This window comes from Bubalus kerabau, chromosome 4 (assembly GCF_029407905.1).
Source record: "Bubalus kerabau isolate K-KA32 ecotype Philippines breed swamp buffalo chromosome 4, PCC_UOA_SB_1v2, whole genome shotgun sequence".
Classification (NCBI taxonomy): domain Eukaryota; kingdom Metazoa; phylum Chordata; class Mammalia; order Artiodactyla; family Bovidae; genus Bubalus; species Bubalus kerabau.
In genome coordinates this window covers 176,319,949-176,339,623 of record NC_073627.1, presented here as the reverse complement: position 1 = coordinate 176,339,623, position 19,675 = coordinate 176,319,949, and the positions used below count along the sequence as shown (strand labels likewise).

At 46.9% G+C, this 19,675-nt stretch overlaps 1 protein-coding gene across 1 annotated transcript in view; it reads left to right on the top strand.

The window, feature by feature from the left end:
• ASTN2 (astrotactin 2) overlaps positions 1-19,675 on the top strand; it is a 1,029,079-nt gene that overhangs the window by 126,669 nt on the left and 882,735 nt on the right. The window contains exon 2 of the mRNA XM_055579471.1: positions 19,249-19,436. Coding sequence (XP_055435446.1) covers positions 19,249-19,436 — 188 coding nt within the window. The remainder of the gene's footprint in view (positions 1-19,248; positions 19,437-19,675) is intronic.

Sequence of the window (19,675 nt, the reverse complement as noted above, 5' to 3'; positions counted from 1 at the left end):
CTCGTGTGCATGAGAAGACCCCATAAAAACCATGGAGTGGGAGACATGGTTCTTTATGTTTGATAGCAAGACAGTTCACAATAAGATAGAGAGTATGGTCCAGGCACCACTTCTACTAACAGCATTCTCTAGTAAATCCTCTGAACAGCCTCTTAGGATGGTGTGGCCACTCCCATTTTATAGGTGAGAAAAGTGAGGTTCAGAAAGGGAAGCAGGTCATTGGTGAAGCCAGAAGCTGCTCAGAATCTGGCATGTGGAGCACAAGAGTCTGTCCTTGATGTCCAGAGGCTGGATTCTTGCTGGCCCAATTCCTGGTTTACTATTTTTGTTTTTGACCACTAAGTCATGTCTAACTCTTTGAGACCCCATGAACTATAGCACGCAGGGTTTTCCTGTCTTTCACATCTCTTGGAGTTTGTTTAAACTCATATCCATTGAGTCAGTGATGCCACCCAACCATCTCATCCTCTGTTGCCCCCTTCTCCTCCTGCCCTCAATCTTTCCCAGCATCAAGGTCTTTTCCAGTGAGTTGGCTCTTTGTATCAGGTGGCCAAAGTATTGGAACTTCAGCTTTAGCATCAGTCCTTTCGATGAGTAGTCAGGGTTGATTTCCTTGAGAATTGACTAGTTTGATCTCCTTTCTGTCCAAGGGACTCTCAAGAGTCTACTCCAGCACCACAGTTCGAAAGCTTGGGACAATTCCCTGTCCTCTCTGAGTTTGTTTTCTTGACTCTACAGGAGAAGTAGGGACTCAGGAAAGTGGTGTCTGAAAGCACCAGCATAGGGTCTGCTGTGGCGAAGGCTGAGCTGGCTCTGTCTGAGTTGAGTTTCTGTGGTTCCGGAAGTGGGGCCAGCAGTAGGGTAAGCGGGTGGGGAGGTGTGATACTTCAGAGATTTTGGTTCGTAGTCCCACCTCCAGATGCTATTCTAGGTTGAAACCACAGTACCCAGAAGGGGTGATTGGACAGACTGTGATTCTTATTCTCCAGAAATTTACAGTCAAAGACAGGCCCCCGGAGCTTCAGGGCAAGTAACCCCAAACCTCCACGTGAATTGGCAGAAGGGCAGCATATTTGTGTAGCGCAGAAGAGGCGGTGGCAGGAGCAGCATGCTTTGTTACAGCCCTCGCCGAGTAAGGCTGGTGTCAGGCCTTGTGCAGACGCATTATCTCAACCCTCCATATGTGGATTTATTGTTATTTGCAAGCCATAGAGATGTTGGGAGGATGTAATGTGATAAAATGTGCAAACGGCTGGAAACAGAGCTTTGCACATCATAAGCACTTAATAAATGTCCATCATTCCATTATTTTATTAGAGTAAGTGGCTGCATTACAGCAGGCACTGTTCTAGGCGCTGGGACACAGTGATGAAAGAGTGTAGTCTGTGCCTTCCTGCCAGCCACACTCTAGTGATTATTATGACATTTTCCCCCCAGTTTATATGAGGAAAATGAGACCTTGAGAAGTTAGGTGACTTCTGCAAGGTTGCTCAACTCATAGAGTGGCAGAGGTGGGAACCCAGGTGGTTAGTTTCAAAGACCTAGCCCTCATCCTGTGCTGTATTAGGGAGCTGGCGTGTTAACACGTGGGAAGTAATTGTAGTCTTTCTCCTAGAGCCCCTTTGTTTCAGTTTTGCAGGCATCTTCCATCAGGTTTAATAATATTAATCACAATGTGAACTTGGCACAGACAACGTTTTATTCAAAATATCTCTCCATGAATTTCCCCCTTCTTCCAATCTTCTAGTGAAGGAGTTAGGGTGGAAGGATCAGTCCTCCCATTTGACAGATGAGAAGGCTGAGGTCTCACCTAGGGTCACAGAGCCAAGACCGGAGTGGAATTCTTCTTTTCTGACTGGTGGTCTGGTGATTTGGGGGCCACATTCTGTCCTCTTACCGAGGAGGCTGGAATTTAAGTCAAATAAAAAGGAGTCCAGCAGCAGTCAGAGGGACCCCTGGGCCTGACCCTGTGGGAGAAGTCCATGATTTATCATGATTTGGGAGCTCCCTACCCTGGTCCAGAAGAACATAGGACATCCTGAGCCTTTTTCTCCACTGATGCAGTCAGAAAATCAAGAGCGTCCTATTCTCCTCCTTAGCCCCAGCCTGGCCTCCTCTCACGGTCCTCTTCCTGCCACAGGGCACCATCTGTGGCAGGTTTAAATTGTTCTGAATGGTGTGGAATTGCAAGTCAAAAGGGTCCTGTAATCATTCTGCTGACGGCCTGGGGCTCTGTGCTCTGCCGCGTTATAAATAAGAGTAATGGGGTAAAGGCTGAATTGCAATCAAGGCTGCTGCGAACACACCGAACAGGCACGGGGCTTATTTAAGGAATATAGAGGCGGAGTATGCTCCCGAAGCTATGCAGTCAGAGCCAATCAATACCCACTTACTCTCTCAAATCAGGGCCATGGAGATTTTGATTAGGAGGAGGAGGGGCTGGGGGGATATGGTAGGATCGCAAGCTCTGAGAAGTGTTCTGTATCCATTTGTTCTGTCTTACATATGTTTTGAGCACCTATTCTGAGCAAGAGCTTGAGACAGCAGGCAGCAAGGGGAGGCTAGGCTTTTGTAAAGAAGCCCAGAGACTTGGGTAGCAGAAGGTAAGCAATGTGTGAAATAACTCAATTGATAATTACAATGCAATGTGATAGCACAGCAATGAAAGGAAGCAGTGAGAGGGGCCCCCAACTCAGCTCCAGAGGGAGGGTGGGTGGCTTCACGAAGGACGAGACGTCTGAATTGTTCTTCTAGTCAGCTACTGCTGCATAACAAACACACCCACACTTAACACATAAAGCAGTTTGTAGTTCGTAATTACGTGAACTGGTGGCTTAGGCTGAGCTTAGGCAGGCAGTCCTGCTGCTGCTCTTGGCAGGCCTCCTCCAGGTTGTCTCACGTTCACCTGGTCAGCTGGCAGGTTTGCTGGCAGCTGGGTGAACCAGGGTGGATTCTCTCGCAGGTCTGGTAGTTAGCAGCAGACTAGCCTGGGCTTCTTCCCATGGGAGTTTCAGGGTTTTCAGGAGCAGCAAAAGAAAGCAAGACCCTGGTTCACAGACACTTTTCAAGTTCCTGCCTGTGTCATTTTTGGCATCGCCCGTTTGGCCAAAGAAAATCGTGCAGCCAACTCTGATTCAAGGGGAGGAGAAATAGACTCATCTCTTGATGGGTGGAGGGAAGATCTGCATTGTCACCTTACACTGGTGAAGAGGTTAGGAGGAGGACCATTGACAGATTGGTTTAGTTGCAGCTGAGTTCTAAAGATTAGGCTCACACAAAGCAGTGAGAAGAACAGCTGAGGGAGAGAAATGGTGTGAACAAGAGCACGGAGTTATACTTATGAAGGCAGGGGGACAGGGAGGCAGTGATGCAACTGAAGGCACAGGTGAAACACAAGATGTTCACATGTCGTGGTCTGACCGTCAGATGCCATAGGATCCAAGTGGTTGCTGTTCCGGTAGATGCCGTGGGGCCTGTGGAGTGCGGTGGGGGTGAGAGTTGGGGGTGCAGGTGAACCCCTTGCTCTTAGGATAGGAGACTATTCCCTGGTTCCTTCTCCTTCTGGGTCCCCATGTCTCCAAGCACTTTGGGCACCCGCTGTGTCTCAGCACCTCCATCTGTGAATTGGACCAGGGAGTCTCATTCTCTTGGGGCCTCTGTTTTAATCTTATGTCAGTGCATACTTATGAAGCAGGTGCTATTGCAAAAAGTGCTAAGCTACCAAGAGGAAGTCAGAGGAGATAATAGTCGTTCCTGGTTCAGAAGAATCTCATAACCTAGCAAAAGAAACAAGAAGTATGGACAGGTGAGCTTAGAGAATCATGGGAGGGGTGGAAACCTGGCGGAGGGGTTCAGAGCTCAGAGGAGGGGAGGGCATTTGGATCAGGGCTCTTTAGAGGGATCAATTTGGCTGGCTTTTGTAAGGTGGATAATGTCTGCGTGTGGAAGAAGAGATTAGCACAGCGGTCCCCAAGCTTTTTGGCACCAGGCACTGGTTTTCTTGGCGAGAGTTTTTCCATGCACCAGGGTCAGGGGGATGGTTTCGGGATGATTCAAGTACATTATATTTATTGTGCTCTTTATTTCTACTATTATTACATCAGCTGTACGTCAGATTATCAGGCACCAGATCTCAGAGGTCAGGGACCCTTGTATGAGGGCAGCTCAGTCAGGAGGCAGCATGAACAAAGACTGGGATGTTGGACTGTGGCTTGGAGCACAGAGGCAATGGGTTTAGTTCAGTGTCTGGCCCTGGAATGAATCCATCACGTGAAGACATTCCTTGCTGTCCAACCTCTCCCATCTTGCCACAAATCACGGGTGGCATCCCTGGCAGGTAGGTCTGGTCTATTCATCTGTTTGGTTGCCGGGTTTTAAGGTATCATTTTCCCCCCTAACCCACAGCACTGCACAGTGCGATGCTCTCCCTCATCACATTTTGTGACCTGTCTGGTTGGAATCCAGCAGTGGTACTCATGGTGGGGTGGAGGCACCTGTGGGTTGAAGTGAATGTGCTGGGGGTTGACAAGTCAAACCCAGCAACAGATAAGGAACCATCCTGGTAACATCTTCCAGAGGGGCTAAGGGAGCCCTGGAGGTAGGAGGGGTTTCTGTACTCTCTCCCCTTGTGCAGGAAGTCAGGAAGGTTCCACGTCTCACCTCTGTAAATCTCTGTCTCCCCACCACCACCCCGCCCTGCTGTGAATCTTTGTCTCTGTCCACCCCCCCAGTCCCCACCGTAATCCATGAATAGCACAGGATTGTGAAACTATGTGTCTTCAGGCAAATTGCTATGTTTCTCTGGTCTTCATGATCCAAATCAGTACAATGGTAGACTAGATCATTGATTACCGTCCCTTTGGACTCTTTTCCTGTTGTGATTTTTCTATGACTCCAACTCATAGCCAGTAGGAACCAGACAGAAGGGTCTTGAAAACTTTTCAAGTGAAACAAGAAGTTTTGTCTCTGTGACCTCTGCCTTCTTTTTCCTATATTTGATACTGCGTCATCCTCCATTGCTCTCAAAGCAACCCGATTCCTCTTGTCTTGCCAGTGGCGGGATAGAAGAGTGAAGAGAAGGCAGACAAGTGACAGGAAATGTACGTATGCTAAGTGCTGTGCTGGCTTTTCCCAGGACTTTGTCTCCCTTAATTCTCACAATGATCACAAGAGATTGCACTTAGGATTCCTATTTTCTTTTTTTTTTGTCTGCATCATGTTGCATGCAGATCTAAGTTCCCCAGCCAGGGATCAAAGCTGTGCCCCCTGCGCAGAGTCTTTACCACTGGACAACCAGGGAAGTCCCGTGATTCCCATTTTCCATATAAGGCCAGGGAAGCATAGATACCAGATAAACTTAACTTGTGGAAGGTCACCCAGTAAACTATAGGAAGGAGCAAGGTGGTCTTACATTCACTCACTGTAAGACAGAAAATGCTCCCTGTTCCTCACTTTCCATCTTAAAAACAGAGGGTGCACCACTTAACCCTTGTAAATAATTATATATGATGGGATGTGCAGATGGAGCATCTTACCCAGGAGGATGCCTGCCCTGGTACTTCTGTCTCTACCTAAACACTCCACCCCCATGGGGACTTGATCTCTCAGTCTTTCTACTAAATGTGCAAATTCCTTTTCTCAGCCCTACTCCAGAGAACACTGGGTTTGGAATCAGAAAACCAGAGCTTGAATTCACACTCCACCACTTACCTAAATGGAAGATCTGTGGAACCTTTTTGGGCCTCAAATATCTCATCTAAAAAAGTGGGGGCATTATGCTACCTACTGTATCTGTGTGGGTTTCCCATGGGGGCTGCCAAGGCAGTGGACCAAAGCCCCTCGCTTAGCGCCTCGCACGTGGGCCTTGGTGAGCGTCCCTGTCCTCAGGATCCATGTGCAGCGTTGTGAGATGGGGGAGGAGAGCAGGGAGAAACATGCACTGACTGTGTGAATTTTTTTTTTTTTTGTCTTAAGAAACAAAAGAAATAGCAACCACAAAGAAACTGAGGGTGCATAACGAAAGCTAAATGACAACAGGCGAAAAGATGCAGCAAGGAGGGAGGAAAATGGTCCAGGAGAGAATAACCAAGGGTAATGAGAATCAGCTCCATCAAGCCTCTGTCTATTTTCAAATCTAATCTGAAACGATATGCTTTTTTCCCTTGCCAATATCTCTTAATTCTTCTGTTCCCCTCCCTTATTTAACCGGGTATAACTATGTTATTTACCTCCACCGAGTGGCTGGGGAAAACAGTTTTGAGTAAAAGGCGCAGTTCCCAAAGGAGGTGGGGTGGGCAGATTGGAGGCAGAGTCAGAGATGAGCGCTGACAGACGCGGGCTGCAAGGGAGGAGCACCGGGGTTCCCCGGAGACTCGCTTCTGCGCTGCTGCTGCAGGACCAGGCTGGGTCACAGCCCCTGCGGTCTCTCTACCTTCTATCCCTGCCGAGGGGCCTCTCAAACCTAGCCCTAGCACAGGAACGATGCCATCCTGCAGGCGTTTAACCTCACCTGACATCAGGAGCTCATCGACCGACAAAGTGCCCAGCTTAGACACTCAGCCCGCTGGCCCCATCCAAACCTTTGATGAATGCGGAGCGTTAACCCACCTCTCATGCACGTCCCCGTGGCATCCTGTGCATACTCGCTTCTGGCATCAGGTGGTACTTTCTCCTGATTTTCCCTTTCCTGCTCTCCTTGATGACTCGAGGGCAGGAAACTTATGTGCATTGAGTGGTGCATTTATGCAACAAGTATTTATGGAACCCCTGCTGCAAGCTAAACCCTGAGCATGGCAGTTACTGAGACAGACACAGTCCTCTGCTGTGAATGGATACGTGGATGAATGAATGGATGGAAGCAAGAGGAAATGGTGCTGCTGTTGCTGCTTAGTGGCAACTGAGGAAAATCCAGACTAGAAGGGAAGGTCTGTGGAGGCAGCACATGCATCGTTTCATCCAGTCTATCCACAAAGCCTCACACTGTGCCTGGCACGTTTTAGACAGTCAATAAATAATTATGGTAAGGTACATTGTTGAATGAGGGGAATCATGATTGCATTTGCTTTCAAGATTAGCCATGGGACTTCACAGATTTCTAAGCACATTGCTAGGTATGACCTTCTTTCCTCTCAATTCTACATTAGATATGATACAACTAGAACAGATCATGACTACCCCCCCCCCCACACACACACACTGCAAATAAAGAAAATCATGGAAGCTTTGTGATTTGTCCTGAGATAAACTGGCCAGTTGGTGCAGTTACCCCTCAAACCTAGGCTTTCAACTCCAAATTCAGTGTTCCTTTCACTACCCAAGCTGTGTGATTATTGATGAAGTAAAAAATATTGGAATATATCCATCCATCCAACCACCCACTCATGTATCCACCACACATCCATCTATTTACCCATCCATTCTTCCATCCATTCATCCATCCCTTTTAATTTATAGCATTTGAAGAGCTTCATTAGGCTCTAAACTAGAACTTAGTCTGATTGCATAAAGGTGTTCCAAGTGGGATCCAACACTTTTTATTCTGCTGGGAGATGCCCATAGGTTTAGCTTCAGTTCAGTTCACTCACTCAGTCGTGTCCGACTCTTTGCAACCCCATGAAACGCAGCACGCCAGGCCTCCCTGTCCATCACCAACTCCCGGAGTTCACCCAAACTCATGTCCATTGAGTCGGTGATGCCATCCAGCCATCTCATCCTCTGTCGTCCCCTTCTCCTCCTGCCCCCAATTCCTCCCAGCATCAGGGTCTTCTCCAGTGAGTCAGCTCTTTGCCTGAGGTGGCCAAAGAATTGGAGTTTCAGCTTCAGCATCAGTCCTTCCAATGAACACCCAGGACTGATCTCCTTTAGAATGGACTGGTTGGACCTCCTTGCAGTCCAAGGGACTCTCAAGAGTCTTCTCCAACACCACAGTTCAAAAGCATCAATTCTTCGGCACTCAGCTTTCTTCACAGTCCAACTCTCACATCCATACATGACTACTGGAAAAACCATAGCTTTGACTAGACTGACCTTTGTTGGCAAAGTAATAGCTCTGCTTTTGAATATGCTATCTACATGCTATAACTATATGCTATCTATATGCTATAACTTTACTTCCAAGGAGTAAGCGTCTTTTAATTTCATGGCTGCAGTCACCATCTTCAGTGATTTTGGAGCCCAAAAAAATAAAGTCTGACACTGTTTCCACTATTTCCCCATCTATTTCCCATTAAGTGATGGGACCGGATGCCATGATCTTTGTTTTCTGAATGTTGAGCTTTAAGCCAACTTTTTCACTCTCCTCTTTCACTTTCATCAAGAGGCTTTTTAGTTCCTCTTCACTTTCTGCCATAAGAGTAGTGTCATCTGCATATCTGAGGTTATTGATATTTCTCCCAGCAATCTTGATTCCAGCTTGTGCTTCTTCCAGCCCAGCGTTTCTCATGATGTACTCTGCATATAAATTAAATAAGCAGGGTAGCAATATACAGCCTTGACGGACTCCTTTTCCTATTTGGAACCAGTCTATTGTTCCATATCCAGTTCCAACTGTTGCTTCCTGACCTGCATACAGGTTTCTCAAGAGGCAAGTCAGGTGGTCTGGTATTCTCATCTCTTTCAGAATTGTCCACAGGTTATTGTGATCCACACAGCCAAAGGCTTTGGCATAGTCAATAAAGCAGAAATAAATGTTTCTCTGGAACTCTCTTGCTTTTTCGATGATCCAGCAGGTGTTGGCAATTTGATCTCTGGTTCCTCTGCCTTTTCTAAAACCAGCTTGAACATCTGGAAATTCACAGTTCATGTATTGCTGAAGCCTGGCTTGGAGAATTTTGAGCATTACTTTACTGGCGTGTGAGATGAGTGCAATTGTGCGGTAGTTTAAGCATTCTTTGGAATTTCCTTTCTTTGGGATTGGAATGAAAAGTGACCTTTTCCAGTCCTGTGGCCACTGCTGAGTTTTCCTAATTTGCTGGCATATTGAGTGCAGCACTTTCACAGCATCATCATTCAGGATTTGAAATAGCTCCACTGGAATTCCATCACCTCCACTAACTTTGTTCATAGTGATGCTTTCTAAGGCCCACTTTACTTCACATTCCAGGATGTCTGGCTCTAGGTCAGTGATCACACCATTGTGATTATCTGTGTCTTGAAGCTCTTTTTTGTACAGTTCTCCAGTGTATTCTTGCCACCTCTTCTTAATATCTTCTGCTACGTCCATACCATTTCTGTCCTTTATCGAGCCTATCTTTGCATGACATGTTCCCTTGGTATCTCTAATTTCCTTGAAGAGATCTCTAGTCTTTCCCATTTTGTTGTTTTCCTCTATTTCTTTGCACTGATCACTGAGGAAGGCGTGCTTATCTCTCCTTGCTATTCTTTGGAACTCTGCATTCAGATGGGAATATCTTTCTTTTTCTCCTTTTCTTCTCTTCTTTCCTCAGCTATTTGTAAGCCTCCTCAGACAATTATTTAGCCTTTTTGTATTTCTTTTCCTTGGGGATGGTCCTGATCCCTGTCTCCTGTACAATGTCACGAACCTCTGTCCATAGTTCATCAGGCACTCTATCAGAGCTAGTTCCTTAAATCTATTTCTTACTTTCACTCTATAATCATAAGGGATTTGATTTAGGTCATACCTGAATGGTTTAGTGGTTTTCCCTACTTTCTTCAATTTAAGTATGAATTTGGCAATAAGGAGTCCATGATCTGAGCCACAGTCAGCTCCCAGTCTTGTTTTTACTGACTGTATAGAGCTTCTCCATCTTTGGATGCAAAGAATATAATCAGTCTGATAGTAACCCCCTTTTCATTCTACTCTCTGCAGAATGCTGTGTCAATCTCTCCGTCTCCTCTGCAGTGAAAAGATTCTGCATGTTCTTCGGGCATCCTCCCCCCGCATGTGTGCAGTGTTCCCACCTTCTTGTCTCTGTGCCACTCCTCCATTCTAAACTCCCCCTGATCCCTGGGCACCAGTTGAAATTTTGTCCATCCTGTAAGACTCCTCTCTGAATACTTTCTAGATTCTGCCACAAGTTGTATCCTCTGCTCTAAGCTTCCTGCTTTGATTTATAGCTACTCATAGCATGCTTTTTCTGTTCCTTGGACTGAGCTCCTGAGGATAGACTTCCTCAATGCCAGATCTCAGAAAAGGTTGGTTGACTAAATGAATTTTAAAGCGAGCATGTATTTGCATCTGCTACAGAGGTAATATATATTCCATGTAGAAAGTGTAGCGAAAAATGAATCATAACGATTAAAATCACCTCTGATCCCCCCATTCTTGATGTTCCAGTGTACTTCTTTCCAGCTGTATATGCATATACTTATGCCTGAACAGAATCTTAAGATTGTATATTTTCTATATAAACTTCCTCTGCCTTTCCATGAGAATGCAAGCCCCTTGAAAGTTAAAAGGTCTATCTTTCTCTTCATTTGCATTCTTCAGGGTGCTTAAACTTGAGCCAGATGTTGAATAAATTTCTATAGAGTAGTTACCTGAAAATTAAGCCGGCATTGACATCCTGAGTTGCCATTTCTTCTCTCTGTCTTCTGGGAATGTCCATCTGAATTCAGATATGGGGCAGCTCAATTCAGCTCACCAAAGACTTAACCTTCTTCTTTATATTTGGCTACTGTGTTGGTCACAAGGACACTCATGTAGCTGTTGTGTGTCCTTGTACCAAAGTCCAGTGAGAGAAGTCAGCTGTATAAACATTTTAACATAGATAAATGCCATGTTAAAATAAGATGCTAGAGCAGTATATATGAAGTAATGTGTAAGAAATGGAACTGCAGAATGCTTACTGACGATCAAGATTAATGTTAAAAGCTTGTTTATTTGTATCATCTCATTGAATTCTCACAACAACCCTATGAAGCAGGTACTAATTGATGTTATTCAGATTTGATAGTTGAAGCTTGAAGAAGCTATAAAGCTTCTCCAAAGACGTACAACTTGAACACGGGGCAACTGGAATTCAAAATCAAGCAGTTGGTCTCCAGTCTGTGATCTTATGCAGCATGCAATATTTCCTCTTTATGGAAACATAAAGAGGGTGTTCCATGGGGGTCAAGGAAGTCTTCTGGAGTGAGGGATGGGGTTCAGTAGGACAGGCTATCCCAAACTCTGAAAAAGCTACCCAAAGATGTAGAATTAGGAAACAACATTGTGTATGTGGAGGATCACATAAGAATTTGATGAGATTTAACACATAAGTGCAAACAAAGGTGTGAAATAAGGTAAGGCAGAGGAGAAATGCAGGTGGCCGGCTGGTGAAATTAGTTTTCTTCCTGATGGGAATCAAGAGCCATTGGATGGTTTTTGGCAAAGAAATGGCATGAGCACATTTACAAATTAGGCATGTAATCTTGGTAGCCATTTGCAGGATGGCTGGAAGGAAGGAAGCCTGGGGGCAAGGATACCAGTTGAGGTTGCTAGGAAGTCTCCATTTGCCCAAAGTCTCCATATGATCCACTCCCCATGCTTTTCCTCCCTGCTGTGTACCTTGGGGAGCCCACCTGTATGGAGCACCCTGAGTGTTTATGTGAGCTTGGCCCATATTTAGGCACTTGCAGATTAACTTTAGAAGGTAGGCGACCTCAGTGCTGAGTCGTGACCTCCATGCTGGATCATGCCTTGCCAGCACTTGGGTTATTGTCCTTGATTATGCTACGTGAATGGCACAGCAGCTGCCCGGCAGCCCTTTTCTACAGCTCTGGCTCTTTTAGGCTGTTATAACCCACCCTCCTTTCGCCCCCTCTGGCCTAGAATGGTAACAACACTCTGCTTTGCCAACTCTGGGGAGCTTCATCATTGGTTGACCTTCAACCTACCTGTGATGATTAATTTGTCAACTTGACTGGGCTCAGGGATTTCCAGTGCTGGCAAAACATTTCTTCTGGGCTTGTCTCTGAGGGTGTTTCTAGGAGAGATTAGCATTTAAATAGTTGGACTAAGTAAGGAGAAAGCCTTTGTGAGTGCAGGTGGGCCTCATCTAGTCCCATCGGGGCCGAATAGAACCAAAAGGTGGTGGAAGTCCTGGTTTGTGCTCTGCTTGAGCCAGGACGTCCATCTTCTCCTGCCCGCTGATGTTACTCGTCTTGGTTCTCAGGCCTTTAGCTCAGACTGGCACTTACACCTTTGACTCTCCTAGTTCTCAAGCCTTTGGGTTTTGCCTGGAGCCATACCACTGGCTCTCCTGGGTCTTCAGCTGGAATATGGTGCACTGTGGGACTTCTTAGCCTCCATCATCATGTGAGCCAGCCCTTCATCATGAGTCTCTTTCTACATGTTTGTTTATGTTCTGTTGCTTCTGTTTCTCTGAGAATGCTAGTGTTGTGTTAGTCCCTAAGTCGTGTCTGACTCTGTGACCTCCTGGCCTGTAGTCCACCAGGGTCCTCTGTCCATGGAGTTCTCCAGGCAAGAATACTGGAGTGGGTGGCCATTTCCCTTCTCCAGGAGATCTTCCCAACCTAGGGATCAACCCCAGGTCTCCTGCATTCATAGGCGGATTCTTTACTGACTGAGCCACCAGGGAGGCCCAGTTCACTTGCAAAGCCTTTGTAAATGATCACATTATTAAACACATCTCGATCAGCTTATGTTTCTTCTCTTTTCGGATGAGACCCTGACTGGCCCAGAGCCACCTGAAGCAGTCCACAGGAGAGATGATAAAGGTTGGCAATAAGGCAGCCACCGTAGAGGTGACAATGTAGAGACTGACATTGTAGAGATGACAGTGAGGGGCGTGTACTTGAGGTCTGCTTCCCAAGCCCAGTCAGCAGGACTTACTGCATAGAAGTGACCGCCCATGGAGGCTGGAACAGCTAATTGCAGGGCTGCGTGAAGTCGGTGTCCCTACCTTCCCCAGTTCCCTCTGCCTAGGCAGTGAGTTCATCCCACATAATGTCTGGCCCCCTCAACACCCCCATCACCCTGCTCCCCAGCGAGACAGAGACCATTTGCAAACTCATCAGAAGCGCTCTCTGGCCTTCTGTGAATAATCTGCCGGAGGGTCAGCTGGTGCTGTGGAATCTGAGGACCGGTTAGTTAGCCACTTGGGAGATGTTACCAAGATGGCTGGTGATCAGAAGAGCTGCTTATTTTCATAATGACCTTCAGGAATTAAATAAAAATACAATGAGTGCCATAGATTAGGAAGAACAAGCCAATTAAAACCACAACACGCCTTCGGGATTTTTTTATTTCTTTTCCAGGAGGCTGAAAGGCATCTGTGGCTGCTGAGACAGGATAGAGGTCTTTCCAGAATCACTGATGAAGGCTGATCCTCTCACTTGGCTTTAGCGGGTGGTAGAGGGGATTTGAGCCTGTTGAATATTTCACGAGTTGTAGCCCATGTGGGGAGAACAGTGAAAGGTGAAGAGGTAATCCCTGGGTTTCTTTATGATTCCAATATAAAACTAAGCTCGCTGGGCTGGGAGGGAGACAGGCACTGAAGTCAGTCTACCGCCGGAAGGCATGGTGCACCATTCTCCTACTTTAATATCTGCTGTTTCATTTTATATTCATCATGTCAGCATAATCTGCCTTTATGGGAATCGTCTTGGTTCCCGACCAAATGCGTTTAGTCCCCCTTTTGCTTTAAGTTTGATTGTAATATGACTTGAAGACTTCAATGAAATGTTTATATGGAGGGAGCAGGGGAAGAGGAGAGGGAAAATGCAATTGGAAAATCAATCAGCAGGGAATTTCAAGAACGAGCCTAGGTTATGCTACTGTTTCTTTGACCCGTTTTTAATGGACTCAGGACCAGCTCTCAGATCAGGTCCACTCCACTGATTCCCTACTGCATGCTAAAAGACTATATACCCTGTTGCCAAACATTCAGTGCCCTTAACTGTGTCTGAACCACATTCCCAGCCTGACATTCTTCTGCCTGCCTCCTTGCGCATTGGGCTTCACCGCCCTGAGACACCAGCCACCCAGCCCCTCTCTCTGCCTCTTCCTGTCCTTCAAGGGCTACCAAGATACCTGTCCTCTGCAACGCTCCTGTCACTACGTTTTGAAGACGTTCTTGGTCTCAAAGCTAGGAGAGTCCCGTCCCATGATCAAGTCCCAATAATGGACCTTGACTTTCTTTGTAATTTCCTTGTGAGACTGAACATGACTTTCATCACCTTATTATGGATATGTGTATGAGTGTATGTATATGTATGTGTGTTCATTATCAGCAATCTGATTTTTATTGAGCTCTTACATATGCTCAAGTACTTGAAAATATGACAGGAATAAGACATATAAGGTTCCAGGCATCCTGGAGAGACAAGTATTAAATGCATGTTGAAGAAAACACATGGAATAAATTTCTAATAGTAATAAGTTCCATGGAAAGTGTGTGTAATGGTGATATAGTGGAGAATGGATGTGTCTGGAGAGCAGTAATTTATTATCTTCTTTAAAACATTGAAGTATGGTTGATTTACAGCGTAGTGTTAGTTCCAGGTCTATAGCACAGTGATTCAGTTTTATACACGTATTTTCAGACTCTTTTCCCTTATAGGTTATTACAAACTGCTGGGTATAGTTCCCTGTGCTATACAGTAGGTCCTTGTTATTTATCTTTTTTTGTATATAGTAGTGTGTGTATGTTAATCCCAAACTCCTAATTTATCCCTCCCCTCACTTTTCCCTTTTGATAACCATAAGTTTGTTTTCTACATCTGTGAATCTCCTTCTGTCCTATTAAAAAAAATTCATTTGTACCTTTTTTTATATTCCACATATAAGTGATATCATATGATATTTGTCTTTGTCTATCTTACTTAGTATGATCTCTAGGTTTATCCATATTTTTGCACATGGCATTATTTTCTTCTTTGAATGGCTAAGTAATATTCCATTGTGTATATATACACCACATCTTCTTTATCCATTCATCTATTAATGGACATTTATGTTGCTTCAGTCCTGGGTGTTCTTTGGAAGGAATGATGCTAAAGCTGAAACTCCAGTACTTGGGCCACCTCATGAGAAGAGTTTACTCATTGGAAAAGACCCTGATGCTGGGAGGGACTGGGGGCAGGAGGAGAAGGGGACGACAGAGGATGAGATGGCTGGATGGCATCACCAACTTGATGGACGTGAGTTCGAGTGAACTCTGGGAGTTAGTGATGGACAGGGAGGCCTGGCGTGCTGTAATTCATGGGGTCGCAAAGAGTCGGACATGACTGAGTGACTGAACTGAACTGATGTTGCTTCCGTGTCTTGGCTTTTGTGAATAGTGCTGCTATGAACATAGGGGTGCATGGATGTTTTCAAATTGTAGTTTTGAAGAGGCGTACCTTAGGTAAGGGGCTTCCCTGGTAGCTCAGCTGGTAAAGAATCCACCTGCAATGCGGGTGATGTGGGTTCAATCTCTGGGTTGGGAAGATCCCCTGGTGAAGGGAATGGCTTCCCACTCCAGTATTCTGGCCTGGAGAATCCCATGGACTGTGTAGTCCACAGGGTTACAAAGAGGTAAGAGCAGCATGGCCTCTCTGAGTAGGTGCTAGTTGGACTGAGAGACAAAAACTGGGAGGAAGGCAGCTTCCGAGGTTTGGGTGGAGAGTTCCAGAGAGACGTGACAGAAAGTACATATGCACTACGGAAGGGGAGCAGTTGTAAGTCCTGAGGGCTGGCGAGCATGCTGAGGGAGTGATGTAGGTGGTGGCGCAGGATGCTGCACGGTTCCCGGGCCACATTAAAAGGAGAATGTACACGTGTGTGGGCAGTGACGTAGGGCAGCATCACAGTTCCTGCTGTTAAAGGACTGTGAGTGTCCTGAAGGCAAACCTGTGCCTCATTTCACTCCAAATTCTGGGCTGCTAAGCCACCTGCCATCGAGCAGGTCCTCAGTAAGGTGTGTCGAATGACTAAGCAAAGAAACATGTGAATAAATGAACACCAGAACGAATGACTGAGACCTTCTGCTTCTGCTAAGGCAGTTTTCCCTCCGAGGTTTCATGCCCCTTGTCCCCGCCCAAGAGCAGTTTTTTTCTTCTTCTTTGTAATAGCGTATGGCCAGAGCCATTCTCTGTGATTCAATATTGACTGTGTTTCACACACTGTTATTATCATTTAACGTTTGCTGTCTGCTGACTGTGCAGTCATCGCCATAGCAAACAAAGAGCTCAATCTGGTTTTGGTCCTTGGGCTAATTTAGTCACAAGGAAAAGGAAGGTGCTGTAAGAACAACTGCACAGTAGACATTGACATGGACTGGCAGTCCACTGGGTCCAGCTGGGTATCAGTTCACCAGTGACCTTAAACAAGTGCCTAACCCCATGTGACCCTCTGTGTTCTAGTCTGAACATGGGGATGGCAAGCTGCTTTAGTGATGGGCTTTCAGGAATGGGCCAGATGAGCCCCAGGAATAAGAGGCACAGATTTCAGCAAGCCTTCCCCAACCCTGCCTCTGCTTCGTTCTGTACCCGGCTGTGTTGGCCTGATGTGGCTGCCCCCAGGGCTCCCTGCTGGTGCCATTTCAAGGACTCTGAGCGCAGTAAGTGCCCACCCAGCCAACAGCATGCAGATCCTCTTTCTTGAGCTGCTTAATGAGCGACAGCAATTTCCAGAGGTAAAGCCCAGTCCCTGGGTTCCCTGGACATCTGGTTCTGGCTCTGATGCACCGAGAGAAAAATGAGCAAGGCACCAAGCAAGGCCATTCACCAGCGTGTCTTCACGTTGCCCTGGCCCAGCTGGCCGGCTGCCAGAGGAGCTGCTGCCAAGTCTGCGGGTGCTGAGGCTGGCAGTGGGGGAGAGGAGGTACTGAGGAGAGACCTGCCTCATAGACAAGGCACTGTGCCTCCAGTCTGCTCCCCGGGGCTGCAAGGCGAGCTCTGGGGCCCTTTGGTTCTCAGTTGTAGGAGCTGGTGCACTCCTGGGACCATCTCCAGCTCTGCTCCACTCTGCATGCAGCAAGGGAACCCCAGGCAGGGTTTCCCTTGGATGAGTAACTCACTCTGTATCAGCTGCTTTGCCCTTGCTTTGGGATGCGGTAGGAGGCTGTTGGTTTAGAGCGGATGAGTGACGTGAGCTGACTCAGGCTGTGGCAGGATTCCTCTGGCTTCTGGTTGAGAATAGACAGGCCAGGGTGGAAGAAGAGAGTCAAGTGAAGAGTCCTTTGCAGGACTTCCCTGGTGGTCCAGTGGTTGAGCATCTGCGTGCCAGTGCAGGGGACACCAGTTCAATCCTTGGTCCTGGAAGATCCCCCATGTCGTGGGGCAACTTCATCCTTGTGCAACAACTACTGAAGCATGTGTGCTCTAGAGCCCGTGGTCTGCAGCAGGAGAAGCCACTTCAGTAAGGAACCTGCACCCCGCACCGTGAGAGTGAACCCAGCTCGCCGCAACTGGAGAAAGCCCACGCACAGCAACACAGGCCAGTGCAGCCAAAAATACATATATAAATAAACAAAGTTTTTTTTTTTTTTTTAAGAAGAAGCCTTTGCAGTAAGCCAGGCAAGAAAGGAGGGTGTCTTGGCTCAGGTGGTACAGTAGAGGAGCTGGGAAGTGCTGCGTTTCAGGTGCCTTTTGAAAGATTTCCTGATGGGCTGGATGAGGAGTGGGAGAGAAAGCAGGCAATCAAGAATGTCTCAAGTGTTTTTTTTTTTTTTTTTAAGCAGCTGAAGGGTGAATTAGATCCTGTCCTTATTAATAATAATAATAATAAATATTAATAGCTAACTTTTTATAGCATTTATTAAGTGGCAGATGCTCTTCCCCTGACTTTTGATTGTGAATCTGAAGGAGTTAGAGTCTATGGGGGCGGGGGAATGGACGATGCAGGAATAAATCAGTAGCATTTGGTGAACGGATATCATTGTCTCATTGCTTCAAGGTGACTGGTTTTAGCTCAGTGTGAGCAGACATGATGGGGACTGGGGAGAGCTGGCTGGATAAGAAGGTCTAACACGTCTTCCTCATCAGTCCTCCTCAAGCTCACGTGTTCGTGTGTGTGTGAACAGGAAGCCTCTTGGGGCTAGGGGAATGCTGTCTCTAGGTCTGCTCCATAGCGTGGTCCAGAGGTCCAAGCCTCATACACTATTAAGGCTACTTGTCTATGGACGGATTGATTGCTTCTCTTTTCTACAGTAACTGATTTGAAGAAAGATCTGGTAATTCTCCAAGAACCCCATCACCCTTCCCCTCTATTCATAGGACATGCTGATTGGCCTTGTCCTTCAAAATATTTTCAGGGACATCTCCCTTTAGTAGACAGCACGATGGAAAGATTGTAGATTCCAGTGAAAGAATGCTTTTGGTACCATTATGTCCTTGCCCTTCTTATCAAGAAGCTATGTTGGTACAATTACACTGAATGGAAGTACTGCTAAAGTGATATTTCTTATTTTCAAAGCATCTTCAGAGGGAAAAACAGCCTAGAAGCGAGAGTTAGGAAGTTCAAGTTAGGTGACCTTACAACTGACTAGAAAGTCCTAACTTCCCATTGGTTATATGAGATCACTGGAGTGGGGAAGTGGGTTTTCGAGTATTTTTCAGCCATGGAAGTCTTGGTGCCAGTACTTCCTTGTTTGAGAGTACTATCTACGCAACGTGAGGAGGGGAGTGGAGCTGCGCTGAGTGCAGCAGGAGAAATGGCTCAGAACAACTCACTCGCCAAGCTCCTTTCCCATAGAGGACGATCCTGACCCCTCAGCTGGGCCAGATATTCTTTTGGGCCTTCCCAGCTCTGAGGTTCTGCATTTCTGCCATGAGCATTTCCAGCTGAGCTTCTGAAGAGTTCACACTCTGAGCTCCCCCTCTTCCCATTCAGGCCCTTCCTTCACCTGCTTATAGTTCCATGGTCTCAGAAGGACGTACACACCTTCTTCACCTCTTGCTTAGCTTGTCTCCACCTTTGGAGTGGAATGAGTTCTGCTATCATGCATGGTGCTGTCGAAGGGGCACCGGGCAGACCTGGGTTCAAATCCTGCTTCTGCCACTCTGTTGTTCTGGGATAGCCATGCTACAAGCTGACTGGCCTGTAAATGGAAGTGACAATCTCTGGCTCATGGATTTTTTTTTTTTTTAGCTTTTCCCTTTGTACTGGCGTACAGTCAATTAACCACGTTGTGATAGTTTCAGGTGTGAAGCAGAGTGGCTCTGGCTCATAGATTTGGTGCTGGGAAAGGCATCCAGCACAGGGTAGATGCCTTTGGAGCTCCCGAATGTGTGTGGCTCCTCTCCTGCCTGGCATGCCGAGGCCAGGCCCGCCGCTCACCCAGCGCCTTGCCTCTTGTCTTGCAGAGATGTCGGGCACAGCTGCGGACATCTCGCTGGTCCACTGGCGGCAGCAGTGGCTGGAGAACGGCACCCTGTACTTCCATGTGTCCATGAGCAGCTCCGGGCAGCTGGCCCAGGCCACCGCCCCCACGCTCCGGGAGCCCTCGGAGATCGTAGAGGAGCAGATGCATATTCTCCACATTTCTGTGATGGTGAGTGAGCGGGAACCCAGGAGGGGGCTTCAGGGAGTTGGGGGGGCGGTGATGGGGAGGGCAAGGTGGAGAGACCATGGCAGGAGGCAAGGGATTGCCAGCAGGTGGAGGGAAGGAGCTGGCTAAGTACGAGAGGTCAGAATGATAAACAGAAGGTCAGGTGGATTCTACGGTGTCACTTGGACTGATGTATACTCGTCCATCATCTGTCAGCTGTGACAAGCTAATTGTGCTTCAGA